Source organism: Chelon labrosus, assembly GCF_963514085.1.
Source record: "Chelon labrosus genome assembly, chromosome: 16".
NCBI lineage: Eukaryota > Metazoa > Chordata > Actinopteri > Mugiliformes > Mugilidae > Chelon > Chelon labrosus.
This window is the reverse complement of record NC_140349.1, coordinates 3773339-3795318: the sequence shown is the minus strand read 5'-3', so window position 1 is coordinate 3795318 and position 21980 is coordinate 3773339. Positions and strand designations below refer to the sequence as shown.

The 21980-nt window shown below is 41.7% G+C and overlaps 1 protein-coding gene across 1 annotated transcript; it reads left to right on the top strand.

Annotated features, from left to right (window-relative positions):
- Window positions 1-379: 379 nt before the first annotated feature.
- On the top strand, window positions 380-20506 carry LOC311501348 (major histocompatibility complex class I-related gene protein-like; the record flags this gene model as incomplete). Its single annotated transcript, XM_084563111.1, has 7 exons — window positions 380-428; window positions 564-833; window positions 1431-1709; window positions 2125-2427; window positions 12324-12434; window positions 20150-20167; window positions 20273-20506. 7 exons carry the CDS (start codon window positions 380-382, stop codon window positions 20320-20322), a joined length of 1080 nt encoding a protein of 359 aa, XP_084419237.1. The 3' UTR covers window positions 20323-20506.
- Between the last annotated feature and the right edge of the window lie 1474 nt (window positions 20507-21980).

The window sequence follows — 21980 nt, the reverse complement described above, 5'->3', positions numbered from 1 at the left end:
CAGCTCAGGTAACACACACAATTATACACATTGAACATGATGCAGTTCCTCACATCAACAACTCAGAATACTGAGAATAACTTTAAGAAGAACCCATGGAAATCACTGAATAGTGATTAGTTTATGAAAGACATATCTGCAGCTCAGCAGTAGTTTCCTTGATGATTACTTTGTAATATTCTCTCTTTAAGGTCTGCATGGATGAAAAAGTGGAATTTCAAAGATGCTTTTTAATCCTCTGTCACACAAAACTTGTTTGACTTGATTCTATCTCTACTTTTGTTCGGGACAGCCAAATGCATGTGTTTCAGTCAAACACACTAATATCAGTTCAGCCAGCTGGTGACTTGGTCTAAAGTCTTTATAGAAACAAAACAAGATGAAAACTTTACTTTTGTTGCTTCTCTTCTGTCGTGTTTCATCAACCGGTAAGATCTCATTCACATTCTTCATCATCTTTTCTTCCTTTTCTAGTTTTCTTTTAACAGAAATCTACCATATTTGTGACCATAAGTCTATTTATGTTTCACTCACAAAATAAATAAATGTCATTTGTTCCACAGTGAAACACTCACTGAAATATTTGATCACTGGATTCTCTGGAGTCTCAAACCTTCCTGAACTTGTGGCTATTGCAACAGTTGATGATGTCCAGATTGGATACTGTGACAGCATCAACAAGACATTTGAACCAAAGGTGAACTGGGAGAAAGAAGTCTTTGAAAATGATCCTCAACAGTTAGAGCTGTACACTCACCAGTGTTTTGTGGGCTATCCTAACTTCTTCAGAACCACCATGTCCAGTCTGAAGCAGCTCTTCAACCAAACTGAAGGTACAGTATGTTGTGTGTTGTATGAGGGTACCTGACCTCAGATTATTATAGATCATAGAACATAAACTAAACTGACTCATGATCATAGCCACAGAGTTCAGGTGTTAGATGTAAAATGGATGGATCAGAATAGAAATTATCAACCTTATTCATGTATAAAACAATAAATATATTTATTATTCTTTAATGAATTAAATAGAACCATAAAGGTTTCATTCTACATCTCAGTGTTTTTATAGTCTGCAGATCTCTCTGTCAGCTGACTCCTGGTCTGATCCTGGATCAGTATCTGTTCTTGTTTTCGTTAATATGCACTAGAGCAAAAGAGACTAAGTTAAAAACAAGTGTAGGACATTCCCATGACTATGATCAGTAGCCTACATGACAATAAGGATCTCTGAGTTCAGATGTGAACCAGTTGCCTGGACACATGTAGCCTATACTCCAGCACATGTCTGATGGTCAGCATGTAAATGGTTGTTTGATTATAAACTCTGAGGGAGACAGATCCATGTAGTGTGTGATTTTAAAATCCTCTTCTTTATTTGTACATCATTGTTCATTATATATTATATCTCTGTTGTCTGTACCTTATAGGTGTTCACATCTTACAGCTCATGCAAGGCTGTGATTGGGATGAAAAGACTGGAGAGGTTACTGGTTTTGTACAGTATGGTTATGATGGAGAAGACTTCCTTGCTCTAGATATGAAGACATTGACATGGATCACTCCAAAACCTCAGGCCGTCTCCACCAAACTGAAATGGGATTCAGAGACAGCTAGAATAAAATCCATTGAGCAGTTCTACACTCAGACTTGTCCTGAGTGGTTGAAGATGTATTTACACTATGGGAAGAGCTCTCTGTTGAGAACAGGTACGTAGAATCATTACAAAATGTTGTTGATTCCACCTGAAATTCACAGGTTACTAAACACTAAATAAATGTAAACTGTCTGGACGAGAGGACACAGAGTGGAGGAGGAAACTGGACAGAGGCAGGAGATGAGAACACCAGGTTCTTCATGAACCACCTTCACAGAAAATAACTGCTGACTGACAACAGAGGATTTTACATGGAGCTGTAGCAGTGAAAGCTTTTATTTCTGTTATTAACCTGATGGTGTCCAGTGGTTGTCCTTCTCATGGACAAAAAGAGACTGTGTTTCAATGGTTTAATGACTGCAACAGACTCTGGAACATTTTAACACAGAGAATATTTTTAGCTGTTTTAGTGTGACATGGTCAAAAACTATCTTCATTAGTAGCTGATCCTCTCTCTTTCTCTCCAGACCTCCCCTCAGTGTCTCTCCTCCAGAAGACTCCCTCCTCTCCAGTCAGCTGCCACGCTACAGGTTTCTACCCTGACAGAGCCATGATGTTCTGGAGGAAAGATGGAGAGGAGATTCATGAAGGAGTGGAACATGGAGAGATCCTCCCCAACCATGATGGATCCTTCCAGATGAATGTTGACCTGAACATTTCATCAGTCTCACCTGAAGACTGGAGGAGGTACGACTGTGTGTTTCATCTCTCTGGTGTGAAGGACGACATCATCACCAAACTGGATGAAGAACAGATCAGAACCAACTGGGGTAAGAGGAAATTAATGTGGTTTGATGGATGTCATATAGCCTATATAGTGGTAGAATGGAAGCAGCACTCTCTCTCTCTCGCTACCAGTGTGGGATGCAAACCAGCTGTTGTGTACCCTCCACCCATCTGCATGTGGACCTTGAGTTGGGTGTCATTGGCGACATGGTCTGGGTGCTAGTTAAAATGTGACATCATAACAAACTGCTGGTCTGGGTGATAGTTAAAAATACCTGAAGGACTGTGTGCGGATTCAGAGTCTGTCACTGTTTTTTCCCTTCACAACAGTTTGTTTTAATTTTGGTCCTTTTTGTTTCTAATATTTGGTTTTCCTGTTTTTTTCTTTTCTTTTGATATTTATTTTTTTGCAATATATTTAGTGGGTATTGTGCAATTCAAGAATGATAACTGGTTTGTGGGGGAGCTGTAGGCCTAACATTTCGTGACCTCTTTGTTTGTGTTTTCATAGTATAGCTTTTTCCACAACAACATTGTGTGTATGTGTTTACCATTTGTCGTGACATTTTATCCTCCTTGAGTGTATTGGTCCTAAATGTATTGGTTGATTCTATATGCCCTTTCTTAGAGTTCTCCTATTTTAATGAAACCATGTGCCTCGCACAACAAATTGCAGTGTTGCAAAATTGTCACTGTGTAGCTACAGGTTCACATATGGTCTTTCTTTTTTTACTTTGGATTCTATTTTGTAATTAACTTTTATATTTATAAGTCGTCCGCCTCCTGTCCTGGGGCCTCATGTACAAAGGTTGCATAGATTACTTACTGAAACGTGGAGCGCGCTCAGATCCAGAAGCAGTGGCACATTTTCTTCCTACATCCCAATCAACGTGGAATTGAGCGCACATGTTGTACCCGACCCTTCCCTGCCCACACCCCCTTTAGATATGCAAATTATATTTAAATTGACCCTGCACCTGAGATTCCCCTCTCTGCATGATCAGAAAATGAAAACCTGAGAATGAGTAAGACGGGAGAAAAGAAGAACTTCACAGAAAGCGAACTGGAGACGCTATAGCTACTCACTGGAGTGGAGGTGTGCAAAAATGGCAGCTGTCCTCCACCCGCCAAAATGTTGGTTAATTGCATTAGTGCATCACAGATGATCTGTACATTGGTCGAATGAAAATGTTTCCTGTTGACAAATTCATCGTGTGACGAAGCTCTGACTACATTTGGAAAACCTGCACATTCGCAAATGTTGACCTCTTCACAGGGGCGTCACCAGCCGATTTTACCGGGGCTTCAGCCCGGGGAAAATTGAGCTCAGCCCGGGTAGCCAAAATTGTTATTTAACTTTTTTTTTCGTTGTGCGTTCTATCCCTCGTAGCCTGTTAGAACAAGGAATCCCGAACACTAAACTGACAAGGAGAAGCAGAACGGGCCGGGCGGGGCTGGGCTGGGCTGGGGGTGGGTGGAGAGGGCAGAGGCGCTTCGTGGTCTGGTCTGAGATCAGTGGATCTGTGCTCTCAAGTAACGTTACTGCTGTCAACTAGTCACTTGGTAGTTCAGCGTCTTCGGTTGCAGTAGGCTACGTTGAGAAAGCAGACGAGACATGGCAGAACATTTGCTTAATGATACATTACATGCAACCTCACACTTAAACGTGTATGGACCTAGTAATTCAATAATAAATAATTTGGGCAGTCTAATGTAGCCTGTCCTGTTGTCTACCAGTGTTTCCCATTAATTAACGAGACTGTGGCGGCCCGCTCATTTGACCATAAAAAAAAAAAAAAAAAAATCATAAAAAAAAATAAATAAATAAATAAATAATGATGATGATGATGATGATGATGGCTGCACCTGGTGCTATCCAGTCATACATCTGATGACAGCAGGACGGCGTTTGAAGAGAATTTGAGAATTTTTTGAGAAGAGAAACGAGGAGATGATCTATGCAGGGGTGCTCATTACGTCCATCGCGATCGACCGGTAGATCGCGAAGGTAGTGCGGGTAGATCGCGTGCCGCCGATTTTTTTTTTTTTTTAGATGGTAGTGTCACGGGGTGACTGTGTGTGGGTGTGTGTGGGTCTGCCGACCTGTGGAGGTGATTATCTGATCACCTGCACGTGTGTAATTAGGCAGCACTAGGGGGAGGGTCGTAGGTGCTTTTTCTTCTCATTCAGGAAGCAGAGACAGAGCAGGACGGAGCGGCTGAGCTGACGCGGGCAGGTGACACGGGGAGAATACGAGTACAGCCGTTGGTCACCACGACGGGTGAGGAGCGAGTCTGCCGAGGAACACGGGAAACGGCCATAAGACGACGGAAGCCGCTGCGGTACAAGAGAGAGGACGCCGTCGATGCGCCGGACCGACCCAGTAGACGCACGGTGCGAGAGGGGGAAGCTTTGGGAGACAGTGGAAGGGTGGGGACGCGTTCCACCCTTCCTCCAGCTAAGTACCCTTCTCATTTCGCTATTTGAACATAAGGAACATCTCCAGCATTATTATCAGTCATTATAGGACAGACGTCAGTCGTTGGATGGGATTTTTGTTTGATTTGCCGTGCTATTAATTTCTTCCAAATTGTGTGGATTGTTTGTTTATTTTTGACTTGCCCTGTGTTGGCCTTTGTTTGATTACTTTTGAGATTAATTGATTTTATCCCATCAACACTGACTTCTGTTTCCTAAAAGAAAAAAGAACCAAATAACTGAAGACTGATTAGGCTGAACATTCTGACGGTCACCTGGTGTTTTCTTCTGTGTCTCCTACAAAGTGATCTTCAGCCAATCGTGGATAGTGAGGCCTGCTGCCCAGGAGCTCGCCACGTCCGGAGTAACTCTACATTGTGGACTCTTTTTAGAAAAGGACTTTTAGGAGTATATTATTTTAAATTTGTAATAAAAGTGTATATTTTTTATAAAAAATCCCCCGTGGACTTTGTTGTTGTGGTAGTCGCTCCCCCGACAGAATACGGTGGTTTTGCACCCTGCCCCGGTCGCGTCCACTCGGCGACATTTTGGCGTTGTCGGCAGGATTTTGTGGGGTTTGAGCGACTACACCTTACAACATGCCCGGGGAGGGACAGGCAGCCACAGGACAAGCTATTAATCAGCCAGCTACAATGATGCCTTTTATGATGGGAATGTCCTGGGTACAGAGGTTTGGTGGGTTGGGCTCAGAAGTAAAATTGGGAGATTGGCAGGCACAAATGGAGACAATGCTAAGCTTCCAGCCAATCAGTGACGCTCAAAAGGCCGACTTGGTAATGGGGTTCTTAGATGGGGAGGCAAAAAGAGAAATCATGACATTAGAGAAAACAGGTAGAGATACTCCACGGAAAATCTTTGCTGTATTGTCTGCACTGTATGGAGACTCCACTCATGTATCTGTCTTAAGAGCCCAATTTTTTAATTGCAGACAGGAACCCAACCAGTCCCTTAGATCCTTTTCCCTTCGCCTCAGGGAATTGTTTCTGAGGTTGAAGCGCAAAGATGCTACAGGCCTGGAACACAGTGACATACTTCTGCGTGACCAGTTCATTATGGGACTACGAGAAGGGCCAATAAAGCAAGAGCTGAGGCGTCAAGTAAGGAAACAGCGAGCCCTGTCATTTGATGAGGTAAAGTTAGAAGCGCTTGCTTTAGAGGAAGAACAGGAGGATAACTGGTCAGCAGCACCTTCGTGCTTAGCCATAAATAGGCCTAACCCCTCTCCCCAAAATGGTGTTGCTGACTGGAAACAAGAATTTCGTAGAGAAGTACTTAAAGAGGTTAAAGAACAATTGGCAGAAACAGCAAAAGTACTTGTAAACGAGTTGCGAGCGGAGATTAATGGTCCCCCGTGTCCTCCTTTACCCACAGCTCGGCCTCGGGCCTATTCAGACGATCCTGGTAGGCCAAGACAGAAGTTTAGAACCTCCTCAAATAATCAGGATTTTAAGTGGGATCCCCGTGGCCGCCCCATTTGTAACCAGTGTGGGGAGCCAGGCCATATTAGGCGCCACTGCCCCCATAGAGAGGCTCAGTCGGGTTTTTAGCTGGACCGGCCACTGTGGGTCAAGTGGCCGGCCCCCCCAACTGCGACCCTATCCACAAGCTTGCAGAAGCCACCATTGCTAGAGCATGCCCTGTAGCAGAGGTCAAAGTAGACAACATAGATGTTAAATGCTTGGTAGACACAGGCTCTCAGGTCACCTTATTCAGTGAAAACCTTTGCAAAGAACTCTTTAGGGGTAAACAGACCAATAATGGAGATCTTCCATGGTTAACCTTACGGGCTGCTAACGGACTTGAAATTCCTTATGTTGGATATATGGTTGCAGATTTTATTGTTGGGGGGGTGAAAGTGCCATCACGTGGGATTGTAATTGTGAAAGATGACTGTCTGAAAGGACATAAAGCCCTTATGGGGATGAATGTAATCTTGGGCTGTTGGGAACAACTTTTCCAGAACCCAGGCAGACTGTGCAATCCCCAGTTACAGAATTTTGGGAAAGAGTGGGACAATGTGTTCACAGATTGTCGAAGGGTCCAAGCGACAGTGACGAAGGAACAGTGGGAGGGCACCGCCCGGGTGGCCTGCCGCTATGCAGTGACTGTTCCAGCCCAGAGTGAGGCCCTCCTGTGGGCCAGAGTGTCAGCCCCATCACAGCTCAAGAATCCTTGTGCCCTAGTGGAGCCTTTTGGGGGGGACATCGGAGTTGAGGTATCAAGGGCCTTGGTAACAGTGAAAGGGGGAAGGGTCCCTGTGAGGGTGCGTAACGTTAACCCCTATCCAGTCTCCTTGTACAGACTCCAAAAGTTGGCCACAGTTTCTGTGGTTGATCCACTAAGTGTGAGAGGGAGTACTGACGTCTCCCTCATGGAAGTGAGTCCCGGGGTGGTAGAGGTGGGGGCTGTCCAGGTTGGCCAGGAGGCTGACAAGCTGACCATTCCTCTACCCCAGAGTGACCACCTGAGCGAGGAACAGCAACATCAGTTCCACCAACTCGTGGCTAAATGGCAACATGTATTCTCTGTTCATGAGGAAGACTATGGCCGGACTGACATTGCTAAACATCATATTCCCACAGGTGATGCTGCCCCTATCCGAGAGAGGTTCAGACCCCTACCCCCTACCCTCTACAAAGAGATGCACACCCTGTTACAAGGTATGTTGGACAAAGGGGTTATCAAGGAGAGCTGCAGCCCCTGGGCGGCACCAATTGTCCTAGTACAAAAAAAATGTGGTGCCTGGCGGTTCTGCGTAGATTACCGAAAGCTTAATAGTGTGACGCACAAGGATGCATTTCCCCTCCCACGCATCGAAGACTCCCTTACCAGTCTGACCGGAGCTGAATGGTACACTACATTAGATCTTGCAAGCGGCTACTGGCAGGTGGAACTGGAAGAGAAAGACAAGGAAAAGACGGCCTTCACAACACCACTTGGTCTCTTCCAGTTCGAACGGATGCCATTTGGGCTATGTAATGCACCAGCAACATTCCAGAGACTAATGCAAAGGTGTCTGGGTAACCAACTAACTGAATCTGCCTTGGTTTATCTTGATGATGTAGTGATCTTTTCTCCTGATTTTACAACACATCTTCAAAATCTGGAGGCAGTTTTCCAGTCCCTGGCACGTTATGGCCTCAAGTTGAGACCAGAAAAGTGCCACTTCTTTCAGAAGGAAGTGAAGTTCCTGGGGCACGTGGTGAGTGGACAAGGTGTTTCACCTGACCCCGAGAAGGTGACGGCAGTCCAAGAATGGAGCCCACCAACAACAGCAAAGCAGGTACACTCCTTTCTTGGGTTTGTAGGCTATTACCGGCGCTTCATTAAAGACTTTTCTAAGATCGCTAAACCCCTTCATGAACTTTTGGTGGGTAGAGGGCGTAAACAAAGGGGTGGGTCTTTGCCCATTAACTGGACTAATGAGTGTGAGACAGCTTTCCAGTTATTAAAACAAGAACTGCTTAGGGCCCCAATATTGGCTTATGCTGATTTCACACTTCCTTTCACCCTTTACACTGATGCCAGCCATCAAGGTTTGGGGGCAGTTCTGGCACAGGAACAAAATGGGCAGGAAAAAGTCATAGCTTATGCAAGCCGCAGCTTACGCCCAGCAGAACGTAACGACTCCAACTACAGTTCATTTAAGCTTGAATTTCTTGCAATGAAATGGGCTGTTGTGGAAAAGTTCAAAGACTATCTATGGGGGGCCAAAGTGACTGTGATAACTGACAACAACCCACTAGTACACTTGCAAACGGCAAAACTGGGGGCTGTCGAACAGAGGTGGGCTGCCCAATTGGCAAACTTCGATTATACCCTAAAGTATAGACCAGGGAGGGACCACACTAATGCAGATGTGCTGTCTAGGCTGCCTCTCTCACACCCAGAACAAGATCCAGCTGAACCAGTACCAGAGGAGTACTTGCTGGTTGGTGTAGTGACTGCTCCGGGAACCCCAGCGGAGGCTGCGCCCCCAGGTTGGGGGTGGGACCCGAGTCGCTGGAAGGAGCTACAAGGGAAGGATGTCACACTCCGAACAGTGAGGGAGTATCTTCATAGAGGTTGGTTACCTAGAGGCGCTGAGCGTGCCACACTCCCTGAAACGGTAAAGAGACTTTTGAACCATTGGAGGCGGCTGAGCCTGAGAGATGGAGTGGTATGCCGTAATATAAAAGACTCGTTAACTCATGAGACTCTCCAGCAGGTGGTTGTGCCTTCGGACCAGACAAAGGCCCTGTGGGACGTTTACCACTCAGAAATGGGCCACCAAGGCGTGGAGAGGACGATGTCGCTTCTCCGAAGGAAATTCTACTGGTCTGGTATGGAAGAGACTGTAAGTTCTTGGACTCAAACTTGCCCACGGTGCGTATTGCGAAAGGCTAAGCCAGAGGTCAAGGCCCCATTAGTACCCATTGTGCCTAAAGCACCATTGAATATTGTTTCTATGGATTTCCTAACTCTGAGCCGTCCCACCGATCGTTATCAGAACATCCTAGTTATAACAGACCTATTCACTAAATACGCCTGGGCTATTCCCACATCTGACCAAACAGCCATCACTACTGCCCGTGCCCTGTGGAACCATGTCATACAGCCCTTTGGCTGTCCAGAAACATTGCACTCAGATCAAGGCCCAAATTTTGAGTCCAAAGTGATCTTAGAATTGTGTAACATTTATGGCTGTCGTAAGAGTCACACCACCCCTTACCATCCTCAGGGGAATGGGGGATGTGAACGATTCAACCAGACCCTGTTAAACTTGCTTGGCACCCTTGAAGCGGAAAAGCAGAATAGGTGGCCCGAATACTTACCTGGGCTAGTTCATGCCTATAATAACAGTATTCATAGCTCTACGGGGTATGCACCAACATACCTGATGTTCGGCCGTCATACTAGGCTACCCATCGAGATGATAACCAGTACACCAGGGGTGCAGGCAACGATGACTACTGCTGAGTGGGTGGTGAAGCATGCAGAACAGCTATCGTATGCCTATAACAAGGCCTCGGAGAACCTCAAACAGGCAGCGGAGAAAAATAAGAGACTGTATGATAAGACTGCTCGTGACACCCCACTACTACCTGGTGAACGGGTCCTAGTAGTGGACCACAGAAGACGAAATAAGGGGAAGTTGAGTGACCGGTGGGAAAAGCAAATTTATGTGGTGGTTGGACGTCATCATGCAAGCCTCCCAGTCTACAAGATCAGACCAGAGGGAAAGGACGGGCTGGAGCGCACCCTCCATCGCAACCACCTCCGCCCCTGCCTACTGTACCCCGCAACAGAGCCGTCTCAACCTGCCAGCCCAGGAGCAATTCGGGCCCCTTTGTTAAACTGGGGGCTGATGTTCCAGACAGGTCGAGGTGAAGCAGCAGAGGAGGCAGAACCCGGGCCGGTACCAAGACGTTCCCAGAGGTCCAATCTGGGTAACCCCCCTCTTAGGTATAGATGATGAATGCATAGCCGAATGGTTCTCGGGACTAGAACCTTTTGGTTTGGGGGAGTGTCACGGGGTGACTGTGTGTGGGTGTGTGTGGGTCTGCCGACCTGTGGAGGTGATTATCTGATCACCTGCACGTGTGTAATTAGGCAGCACTAGGGGGAGGGTCGTAGGTGCTTTTTCTTCTCATTCAGGAAGCAGAGACAGAGCAGGACGGAGCGGCTGAGCTGACGCGGGCAGGTGACACGGGGAGAATACGAGTACAGCCGTTGGTCACCACGACGGGTGAGGAGCGAGTCTGCCGAGGAACACGGGAAACGGCCATAAGACGACGGAAGCCGCTGCGGTACAAGAGAGAGGACGCCGTCGATGCGCCGGACCGACCCAGTAGACGCACGGTGCGAGAGGGGGAAGCTTTGGGAGACAGTGGAAGGGTGGGGACGCGTTCCACCCTTCCTCCAGCTAAGTACCCTTCTCATTTCGCTATTTGAACATAAGGAACATCTCCAGCATTATTATCAGTCATTATAGGACAGACGTCAGTCGTTGGATGGGATTTTTGTTTGATTTGCCGTGCTATTAATTTCTTCCAAATTGTGTGGATTGTTTGTTTATTTTTGACTTGCCCTGTGTTGGCCTTTGTTTGATTACTTTTGAGATTAATTGATTTTATCCCATCAACACTGACTTCTGTTTCCTAAAAGAAAAAAGAACCAAATAACTGAAGACTGATTAGGCTGAACATTCTGACGGTCACCTGGTGTTTTCTTCTGTGTCTCCTACAAAGTGATCTTCAGCCAATCGTGGATAGTGAGGCCTGCTGCCCAGGAGCTCGCCACGTCCGGAGTAACTCTACATTGTGGACTCTTTTTAGAAAAGGACTTTTAGGAGTATATTATTTTAAATTTGTAATAAAAGTGTATATTTTTTATAAAAAATCCCCCGTGGACTTTGTTGTTGTGGTAGTCGCTCCCCCGACAGAATACGGTGGTTTTGCACCCTGCCCCGGTCGCGTCCACTCGGCGACAGTAGTTTAAAACATTTATCTGTTGCAACTCCAAAACAAACAGCAAGACAAACGTTCATCTTTATTTTTACTTTATATTTGCAACATGCCCACAGTTCAGCGGCACACATCCACAGCCACGCACAACTTCAACAACTCAAGACTACCGTCTTTCTTAAAGAGACAGCGCTATTTTTGTAAAGGTGCAGTGCACCAACTTTTCTTGATAAAAATAAAACCCTGCCACCACAGTCTCATAAAATCCTGTGGGAAACACTGCCTACTATAATAACACCTTTTATGTACTGTATATATATTAAAAAAATCCTCAGTTAATCTTTAAATTTACATACGGTCCAGCCGGGCTAAGCCCAGGTTGTCCTTAAAGTCTAGAAACGCCCCTGCCTCTTCAGATGCATTGTATTGGAATATGATATACCTGGCTGACATAATTCCGTCCCACACGGCTGGCATGGCTCGGCTCAGGGTCGACAGTCCAGATCGGTCGGATTAATTGTTTTCACATTTATGAAAAGCATCACCTCTAAATGTTGCTAAAGGATCAACATCTATAGAAGCCAGCGTACGCCAGCCACGGCGTTGGCTTGAGGCACGGACAAGTTCGCGGTCATTTCACTCTTGATACATCTGAGCTTTTCTGTGAACAAGTACGTACGGAACATTTTTGTGTGCACGCAGCCTTCGTACATGAGGTCCCTGCTTATTCTGGACACCTACCTGTCTGTAGTGACTAAAATTGTGAAGCCATAATTATATTAACGGTAACAAGCTATTTCAATCACTACATGTCTTGCAGGTCTCATTTGATTTCAAATTTTTCACTCTAGAATTTCTCGTGAGCATAACCAGATTGTCAGCAAATCATTAAAGAATGATTTTTAGTCTTATTGCCTCGATAGATGAATGTACCGCTGTTCTAACCTTCTTTATCTGGACTGTTCTTAATCTGTAGTTTGTTCTTTGTTCAACAGAGAAGCCCAGTAACATGACCACCACCACCATCATTATCATCACTACAGTGGTTGTTCTTGTTGTCATCTTTGCAGCAGCTGCTGGATTCATGGTTCATAAAAAGAAACAAGGTGAGCTACTTTGATTTAGTATTTGAGTTGAATCCTACAATTTGAAGCATCCAGCAGTAAAAGCTGAGTAAGTCTCAGAGTCAGGAGAAGTCAGGAGAACATGACTATACTATGATGATGAGGGAGAGAAGTGATGAAGAAAGAAACAAAGTGAGAACTAAACAGAAGAGCAGAGTGGATTTATTCTTCAGGTTGAGTGAGTAGAAGAGGATCATATTCACTGGAGATAAGATGATGAAAGATATTCTGACATTAACAAATGGAACTGAAATGATCTGTCTTTACTTTTCATTTCAGACCAACGTAGTTCATCTCGTAAATGAAACTGATTTTATTCTGTTTCAACTGATTTAACAAACTGTTGATGATTTCTCCAGACTATGAGTTGACCTTTAACTCTGTTTGTTTCTGACCTTACAGATAGTGGAGACAGCTCTGAACTCACTGAGAGACTGAATCCAGAAACCTGACTGAGTTGATTCATAACTCGTTAGTCTGTCAAACCAAACTCAGCATCATTTTCTGCTCTATAATGTTTTGAAGTCATAGTTGAGAAGATGTTTTTCTTGAGCCACATTGTGTTCATCTCTCTGGGTTAACATACAAATGTATGCAAGTCGACTGGAGCTTTGGAACTGATTCACTAGTTGTCAGTTCCCTGAGCACAAAATACATGTTTTCATTTATTTTTTTCAATCTCTACACAAACTTATTAGCTGCTTTCTAGTAGGTATCAAGGACAGTCCACACCTTATGATGATGATCTTTAAATCTGAGCTCACCTGAACTCCCACAGCAGTTACTTGTTCTCTTGCAGCTCAGCGTATTGATTGAACTTTAATGTGGATGAAGATCCTAATGAATATGTTTAAATGCTGAACCAATCATCTGAGCTGGTTTTAGTTCATACTGTGATTTAGGTTGACCTGACAGCTGACTCTGAGCTGAATCGGGTTTTGCTTCCTGCAGCAAATGCTTTCCTTGTCCATCTTGCGTCACATATAATGCTATGGGCTTGTTGTGTTGAACATAAATACTACAAACCTCTAAGCTAAGAAGTTGAAGAGATGTCCTTCAACATTTAACATCAAATTGGCCATGTTAGAAACTCTTTTTTTTTCTAATTCATATAGGAAGACTACTATTCATTTGTTTCTCATGGTTTTCACCCTGTTGTTTCAATGATGATTATTCTTGAGTTGAAGTGATAGAAAACAATTTGTTTCACTTTTAGTGAACACAGAAATCACACGAACAAGAAAGTAAGACACACACACAGAAGTCACTACAGTATTGTTGTTTTTATTCATGATATTCATGAATGTCAACATATATATATATATATATATATATATATATATATATATATATATATTTAACCTCCTTAACACTTTAACTCCTCAATCCACACAAATTGGTTGTTTCAACTCAGACTAGACACTGTGAATCTCTTTGATGCAATATGTAAATATTTTTTGTACATAGCGTATTTGTCTGCTGTATTCTATTCTATTGTTTTTTTGTATCTTGTAACATTTGTATCTTACACTGTTGTTTCTTGCCGCTGTAACACCCTAATTTCCCCACGGGGATGAATAAAGTCTTATCTTTTCTCTTATCTAATTTACAGATTAACTGTGTTCTAAACACTTGAATCCAATGCATCCATTAAGTACATGATATTATTATAGTAAATGTAGATGTAAGCTCAAAGGAAACCAGGCTGTGAGCCTAATATACTCTGCCTGGCCAAATAAAAAATCACCACCAATTAAAAAGTAATATTTCGTTGGACCTCCTTTAGCTTTGATTACAGCACACATTCTCTGTGGCATTGTTTCACTAAGCTTCTGCAATGTCACCAGATTTATTTCCATCCAGTGTTTCATTCATTTTCCACCAAGATCTTGTATTGATGATGGGAGAGTCTGACTACTGCACAAAGCCTTCTCCAGCACATCCCAAAGATTCTCAATGGGGTTAAGGTCTGGACTCTGTGGTGGCCAATCCATGTGTGAAAATGATGTCTCATGCTCCCTGAACCACTCTTTCACAATCTGAACCCCATGAATCCTGACATTGTCATCTTGGAATATGATCCATTGATGGAATAACCTGGTCATTCAGTATATTCAGGTAGTCAGCTGACCTCATTCTTTGGACACATAATGTTGCTGAACCTAGACCTGGGCAACTGCAGCAACCCCAGATCATAGCACTGCCCCCACAGGCTTGTACAGTAGACACTAGGCATGATGGGTGCATCACTTCATCTGCCCCTCTTCTTACCCTGATGCCCCCATCACTCTGGAACAGGGTAAATCTGGACTCATCAGACCGCATGACCTTCTTCCATTGCTCCAGAGTACAATCTTTATGCTCCCTAGCAAATTGAAGCCTTTATTTCCAGTTAGCCTCACTGATTAGTGGTTTTCTTAAGGCTACACAGCTGTTCAGTCCCAATCCCTTGAGTTCCCTTCAAATTGTACGTGTGGAAATGCTTTTACTTTCACTATTAAACATAGCCCTGAGTTCTACTGGTGTTTTTCTTCCATTTGATTTCACCAAACGTTTAAGTGATCACTGATCACCATTAATCAGTTTTTAATAATGTGTTGGACAGTTCTTAACCCAGTTTTAGTAGTTTCTTCAATCTCCTCAGATGTTTTCTCTGCTTGATGCATGCCAATGATTTGACCCTTCTCATACAGACTAACATCTTTTCCACGACCACAGGATGTGTCTTTAGACATGGTTGTTTAAGAAATGAGAAGCTACTCATTGCATCAGTTGGGGTTAAATAACTTGTTGTCAGCTGAAAGATAATCATCCATGCAGTAATTATCCAATAGGAGGCTCCTACCTATTTGCTTAGTTAAATCCAGGTTGTGACTGTTTTTTGGCAGTGTATTTGTTGTTTTTCTCACAGTGAAACACTCACTGAAATATTCCCTCAGTGGATTCTCTGTAGATTTTCTGTTTGTTTCAACCACTGAGTTACTTAAGACATAAAAACTGTTTGCAAATATTCAGATTTCTTATGACTCATTGACTGAATTATGTCTTAGTTTTAAACATTGATTCAGTGTTTTTCTCATGTCACTGTGTTTGAATATATTTAGAATAACAGGTAGACCTTAAATACATGTCCCTGCAGACCAGTACTATATTATTGAAGCTACGTTGTTTTCTCCAGTGAGACAGGTGTGAATAGGTGAAATGAAGTCTAGAGGAACCAGGTATGTAGTGATGGTGGTTTGATTATTGAGCAGGAAATCACTGACACATAAAAATGCTCCTCAACCAGTTGGTTCAGTTAATTGTTGGTTAGTTCCAGTAGATACAGTGTTGATAAAACACGGGGAAATCACAGAGTATGTGACCTCAGGTCAACAAATACAGGTGTACAGGTCTCCAGTCTATCGCAGAGCTAACACAGAGAGACAGACAACCATTCACACTCACACCTACAGCCAATTTAGAATCACCAATGAACCTAACCATCATGTCTTTGGACGGTGGGAGGAAGCTGGAGAACCTGGAGAGAACCCACGCAGACACAGGACCTCACTGAGTTGTACAGTGACTTGTACCCTAACCTTTTCACTCAGCTTCACAGCTTTCATCATAAAAACAACATCAAGTTAAACTCTGTCTTCTCTCTGAGTTAGATGTAGTTTCTAAACGTCTTCCACATCTGATGCAGACGTGGTTCAAACACTGAATCCCTGTGACTCGTGCCTCTGACATTATTACAAATTTAAAATAAATATTATTAAATAGCCACAACCTTGTATCTTATAGGATTTTTCATGGTTGGTTTGGTTTTGTCTTGTGAATAAATTAAAGTCTCTCTGAAATATTGCAGATCAACGACTCCCCCTAGAGCTACCGAGTGGACGTAACAGAAACATGACCTGGTTTTTGGCCTTTATTCTCCTTCTCCTATCTTAAACGAGATACAAGTTGTTTCTATTTTTACATTAGTATTTCTTTTAATGGTTTATTTTTCATCATCATTGTGTTGATCGCAATCTCTTTGTCTCCAGGTTATTTTAATCACAGCGTATAAAAGAACAGCACAACATTAAAATATATTTTGACAGTGAGTTTCACCTCGGTGATCAGTTTATGGTTTTTGTCGCCCTCTAGTGGAAGGACACTGAATCACAGCTTTCACCATGAATCAAACGAAGACATCCAGGCTGAACACGAGATGGAGGACTATAGATTTATTTATTTATTTATTTTTTTTTTTTACATAGGAGTCATTTTAACACTGCTTACAACTGTTCCACTATTACATACCATTAAAAGAGTATTATGTGACATTTGATGAAGATTTAGTCTGAAAATAAATGAGACTGTTGTCATTCAGACATTGTGGACAGATGCTGATCACTCTTGATATATTTCACATCCACAAATCTAAATGATCTGCTTCCATAACCTGTTTAAACTCTTTTACTGAAGATGCAGCTCCACAATCAAAGACATAAATAATAAATAAATAAGACATATTCAGTATTTTTAACGGAGGTAAAGATGAATTGATAAATAAATGAAGCTTAATTTATATCTTTAATTATTGTGGAGGCCTTAACTGTAAATGATAAGAATCAGAGTGACATCTGGAGTAATGGCGACATTACAAACAGAAGACCTCAGTCTTTGTTTCATTGCATATGATAACACAAGTATAATACGTGTTTCATTTGAAATAACAATAATGATACCAAAAAAGTAAAAACTTGTTTTTATTTTATTATTGATAGTGTGGCAGTAAATAATTTTACCACTAGATGCTCATTAAATGTTGTACATGGTGCTTTCCCCTAAAATAAATAAACATGAATCATACAGCTACAGTGGAAGACTATCTGACCAGTTTTATGACCTTTTTATTTTTGATTCTTTGTTTTCATGCAGTTTAACATTAGACTTTAAAGAGCAACATTATTGTTGTGCAGAACTAAGAACATTATGAGATTACCATCCAGTGATGACACATAGCATATTGATTGAAATTGAATGTGTATGGATATCCTGATGTTGACAATAAACACATCATCTGAGCTGTTGTCTTGATGATTACTTTGTAATATTCTCTCTGTCTGGTCGGCATGGATGAGGAAGTGGGATTTCAAAGATCATCTGTCACATGTTAACTTGTGAGAAACCAACATTTTGACTTGATTTTATTTCCACTTTTTGGTTGGCACAACCAACCTAAATGCAGTCAGCAGGTTTCAGTCAAACACACTCATATCAGTTCAACCAGCTGGTGACTTGGTCTAAAGTCTTTATAGAAACAGAACAAGATGAAAACTTTACTTTTGTTGCTTCTCTTCTGTCGTGTTTCATCAACCGGTAAGATCTCATTCACATTCTTCATCATCTTTTCTTTCTTTTCTATTTTTTTTTTTAACAGAAATCTACCATATTTGTGACTATGTTGTGTTTTTTTTTAATTGTCAAATACTCTTTGACAGATGATAACAGAATAAAAAAAGATATCTGGCAAAATAAGATAAACATCTAGAAAAAGAATTAAGTGGAATTGTGCATGTGTGTGTATGCGAGGCAATTTAGCTGTTCATTAGCCTGATGGCTTGTGGATAAAAACTCTCTCTGAACCTAATGGTGTAAATAGTTTTATAGCATCCAGCAGTAAAAGCTGAGTAAGTCTCAGAGTCAGGAGAAGTCAGGAGAACATGACTATACTATGATGATGAGGGAGAGAAGTGATGAAGAAAGAAACAAAGTGAGAACTAAACAGAAGAGCAGAATGGATTTGTTTTTCATCTTCAACAAAACTACTTGAAAACTCTTCAAGTCCAGTTGACCTTTTTTTAAAAACGCTTTTTAGACTTCTCCAAGTTGTTTCCATTTCTCTATATTGTTTTATTTCTTTGAATGGTTCAGTGGAATTTAGTCATTTTCCATCATCATGTTGCTGATCACTATCTCTTTGTTTCCAGGTTATTTTAATATAAAAGAACAGCACAACATTAAAATATATTCTGACAGTGAGTTTCACCTCAGTGATCAGTTTACAGTTGTTGTCTGGTAAACAGAAAAAGCATTATTGTCAGCCAACATAAAGGTTTATTTCATTCAAAAGAAAACAAACAAAGACTGGTGAGACATGGTGAGCTTCTGCAGCTGGAAGATGTTCCCCTTAGGCTTCTTCAACAAGACTCTTTATTCAGTCTTCCTTGGTGTGACTGCAAGATGATTAAGAACAAGTCAAAGACATTTGCTCAGGCAGTGGAGGGGGTAGTGAAGTTTTACTTTCATTTCAGTCAACCACGCTCTCAGCAGCTCAGCCAGCTGGTGGTTTAGTCGTACATCTTTACAAAAATAAAGTCAAGATGAAAACTTTATTTCTGTTGCTTCTCTTCATGTTTCATGTTTCATCATCAGGCAAGATCACATTTCTATCCTTCATCATCTTTTCACTGACTTTATTTTTAACTGTGTCACAGTTCTGCTTCAACCTCAAAATTTAGTTTCACTTTCTCTACAACTTTATGAGAATCCAGTGTATTCATTTATTTACTGACATTATAAACCTTGTTTGTCCCACAGTGAAGCACAGCCTGAAAGGTTACACCACTGCATGTGACCTCATGTAGTTTAGTGAACACAGTATTTATTGTGTATTGCATCTCACCAGTCATACATGATCTTCTTTCTGGCTGTTATTTCTGCCAGATACCTCAAATACCTGCACCAACACATGATGGTAGTACATTAAATGTGGTACACACATTGAAAGAGGATGAACTGAATCCCTGACTTTTCATTTAGCACCATCTTCAGGTCAAAGGGTCAGTTTATCCAATACTTTCCTCATCTCTCTCACCTCTTTTACATTCTCTATCTCTCTGCAGACCTCCCTTCAGTGTCTCTCCTCCAGAAGACTCCCTCCTCTCCAGTCAGCTGCCACGCTACAGGTTTCTACCCTGACAGAGCCATGATGTTCTGGAGGAAAGATGGAGAGGAGATTAATGAAGGAGTGGAACAAGGAGAGATCCCCCCCAACCATGATGGATCCTTCCAGATGAATGTTGACCTGGACATTTCATCAGTCTCACCTGAAGACTGGAGGAGGTACGACTGTGTGTTTCATCTCTCTGGTGTGGAGGACGACATCATCACCAAACTGGATGAAGAACAGATCAGAACCAACAGAGGTAAGAGTGACTGTGGTTTGTTGGATATTTCAGTTTTTCTCCTGTAAAAAGTCAGTCATAATTTAAATAGTGTATCTTTTGCTCTTTGTTCAACAGAGAAGCCCAGTAACATGACCACCACCACCACCATCATCACCATCATCATCATCACTGCAGTGGTTGTTCTTGTTGTCATCTTTGCAGCAGCTGCTGGATTCATGGTTCCTAAAAAGAAACAAGGTGAGCTACTTTGATTTAGTCTTTGAGTTGAATCCTACAATTTGAAGCATCCAGCAGTAAAAGCTGAGTAAGTCTCAGAGTCAGGAGAAGTCAGGAGAACATGACTATACTATGATGATGAGGGAGAGAAGTGATGAAGAAAGAAACAAAGTGAGAACTAAACAGAAGAGCAGAGTGGATTTATTCTTCAGGTTGAGTGAGTAGAAGAGGATCATATTCACTGGAGATAAGATGATGAAAGATATTCTGACATTAACAACTGGAACTGAAATGATCTGTCTTTACTTTTCATTTCAGACCAAAAGGCTCCACCTGGTAAGTAAAACTGATTTTATTCTGTTTCTACTGATCTAACAAACTGTTTCTGATTTCTCCAGACTATGAGTTGACCTTTAACTCTGTTTGTTTCTGATCTTACAGATAGTGAAGACAGCTCTGAACTCACTGAGAGACTGAATCCAGAAACCTGACTGAGTTGATTCATAACTCGTTAGTCTGTCAAACCAAACTCAGCATCATTTTCTGCTCTATAATGTTTTGATGTCATAGTTGAGAAGATGTTTTTCTTGAGCCACATTGTGTTCATCTCTCTGGGTTAATATACAAATGGATGCAAGTAGACTGGAGCTTTGGAACTGATTCACTAGTTGTCACCTCCCTGGGTATGAAATATATTTTTTTAATTGCTGCATGCAAAACAGAATTTATAATTAAAAGCTTTTTATAATAACAAATATTTATTTCTCCAGTTTCCAGCAGCTTTCTAGTAGGTATCAAGGACAGTCCACACCTTATGTTGATCTTTAAATCTGAGCTCACCTGAACTCTCACAGCAGTTACTTGTTCTCTTGCAGCTCAGCGTATTGATTGAACGAATATGTTTAAATGCTGAACCAATCATCTGAGCTGGTTTTAGTTCATACTGTGATTTAGGTTGACCTGACAGCTGACTGAGAGCAGCACTATCACTACTATTGTTGTTTTGGTTAACTTTAAAGATAATCAATAGTATATATGTGTAAATACAGTCTTGTAAATAAAGCTAATCACAAAATATAAATCTATTTCTGGATCTTTTCTTGTGTCTGTCGCCCTGTTGCTTCAACTAAAGCTGTTTGTCTCTACTTATCTGCAGCTAAACTCAGCAGTAGTTTTCCTGACTTTTTCATCTTCTCTTTGGAAGGTCTGCATCATTTGTAGCTCACTGAGTTGTACAGTGACTTGTACCCTAACCCTTTCTCTCAGATTCACAGCTTTCATCATAAAAACTACATCAAGTTGAACTCTGCTCTTTTCTCTCTGAGTTAGATGTAGTTTCTAAACATCTTCCACATCTGATGCAGACATGGTTCAAACACTGACTCCCTGTGACTCTGACATTATTACACAATAAAATAAATATTATTAAAGGGCCACATGTATCTTATAGGACTTTTCATGGTTGGTTTGGTTTTGTCTTGTGAATAAATTAAAGTCTCTCTGAAATATTGCAGATCAACGACTCCCCCTAGAGCTACCGAGTGGACGTAACAGAAACATGACCTGGTTTTAGGCCTATATTCTCCTTCTCCTATCTTAAACAAGATACAAGTTGTTTCTGTTTTTTTTACATTAATCTTTCTTTTAATGGTTCGTTTTTCATCATGGTGTTGATCACAATCTCTTTGTTTCCAGGTTATTTTAATCACATCGTATAAAAGAACAGCACAACATTAAAATATATTCTGACAGTGAGTTTCACCTCGGTGAACAGCTTTCACCGTGAATCAAACTAAGACATCCAGGCTGAACACTAGATGGAGGACTTCAATAGATTTTTCACACATCAGTCATTTTAACAGTGCTTACAACTGTTCCACTATTACATACCATTAAAAGAGTATTATATGACATTTGATAAAAAATTTAGTCTGAAAATAAATGAGACTGTTGTCATTCAGACATTGTGGACAGATACTGATCACTCTTGATATATTTCACATCCACAAATGATCTAAATGATCTGCTTCCATAACCATTTAAACTCTTTTACTGAAGATGCAGCTCCACAATCAAAGACATAAATAATAAATAAATAAATAAGACATATTCAGTATTTTTAAACGAGGATAAGATAAATTGATAAATA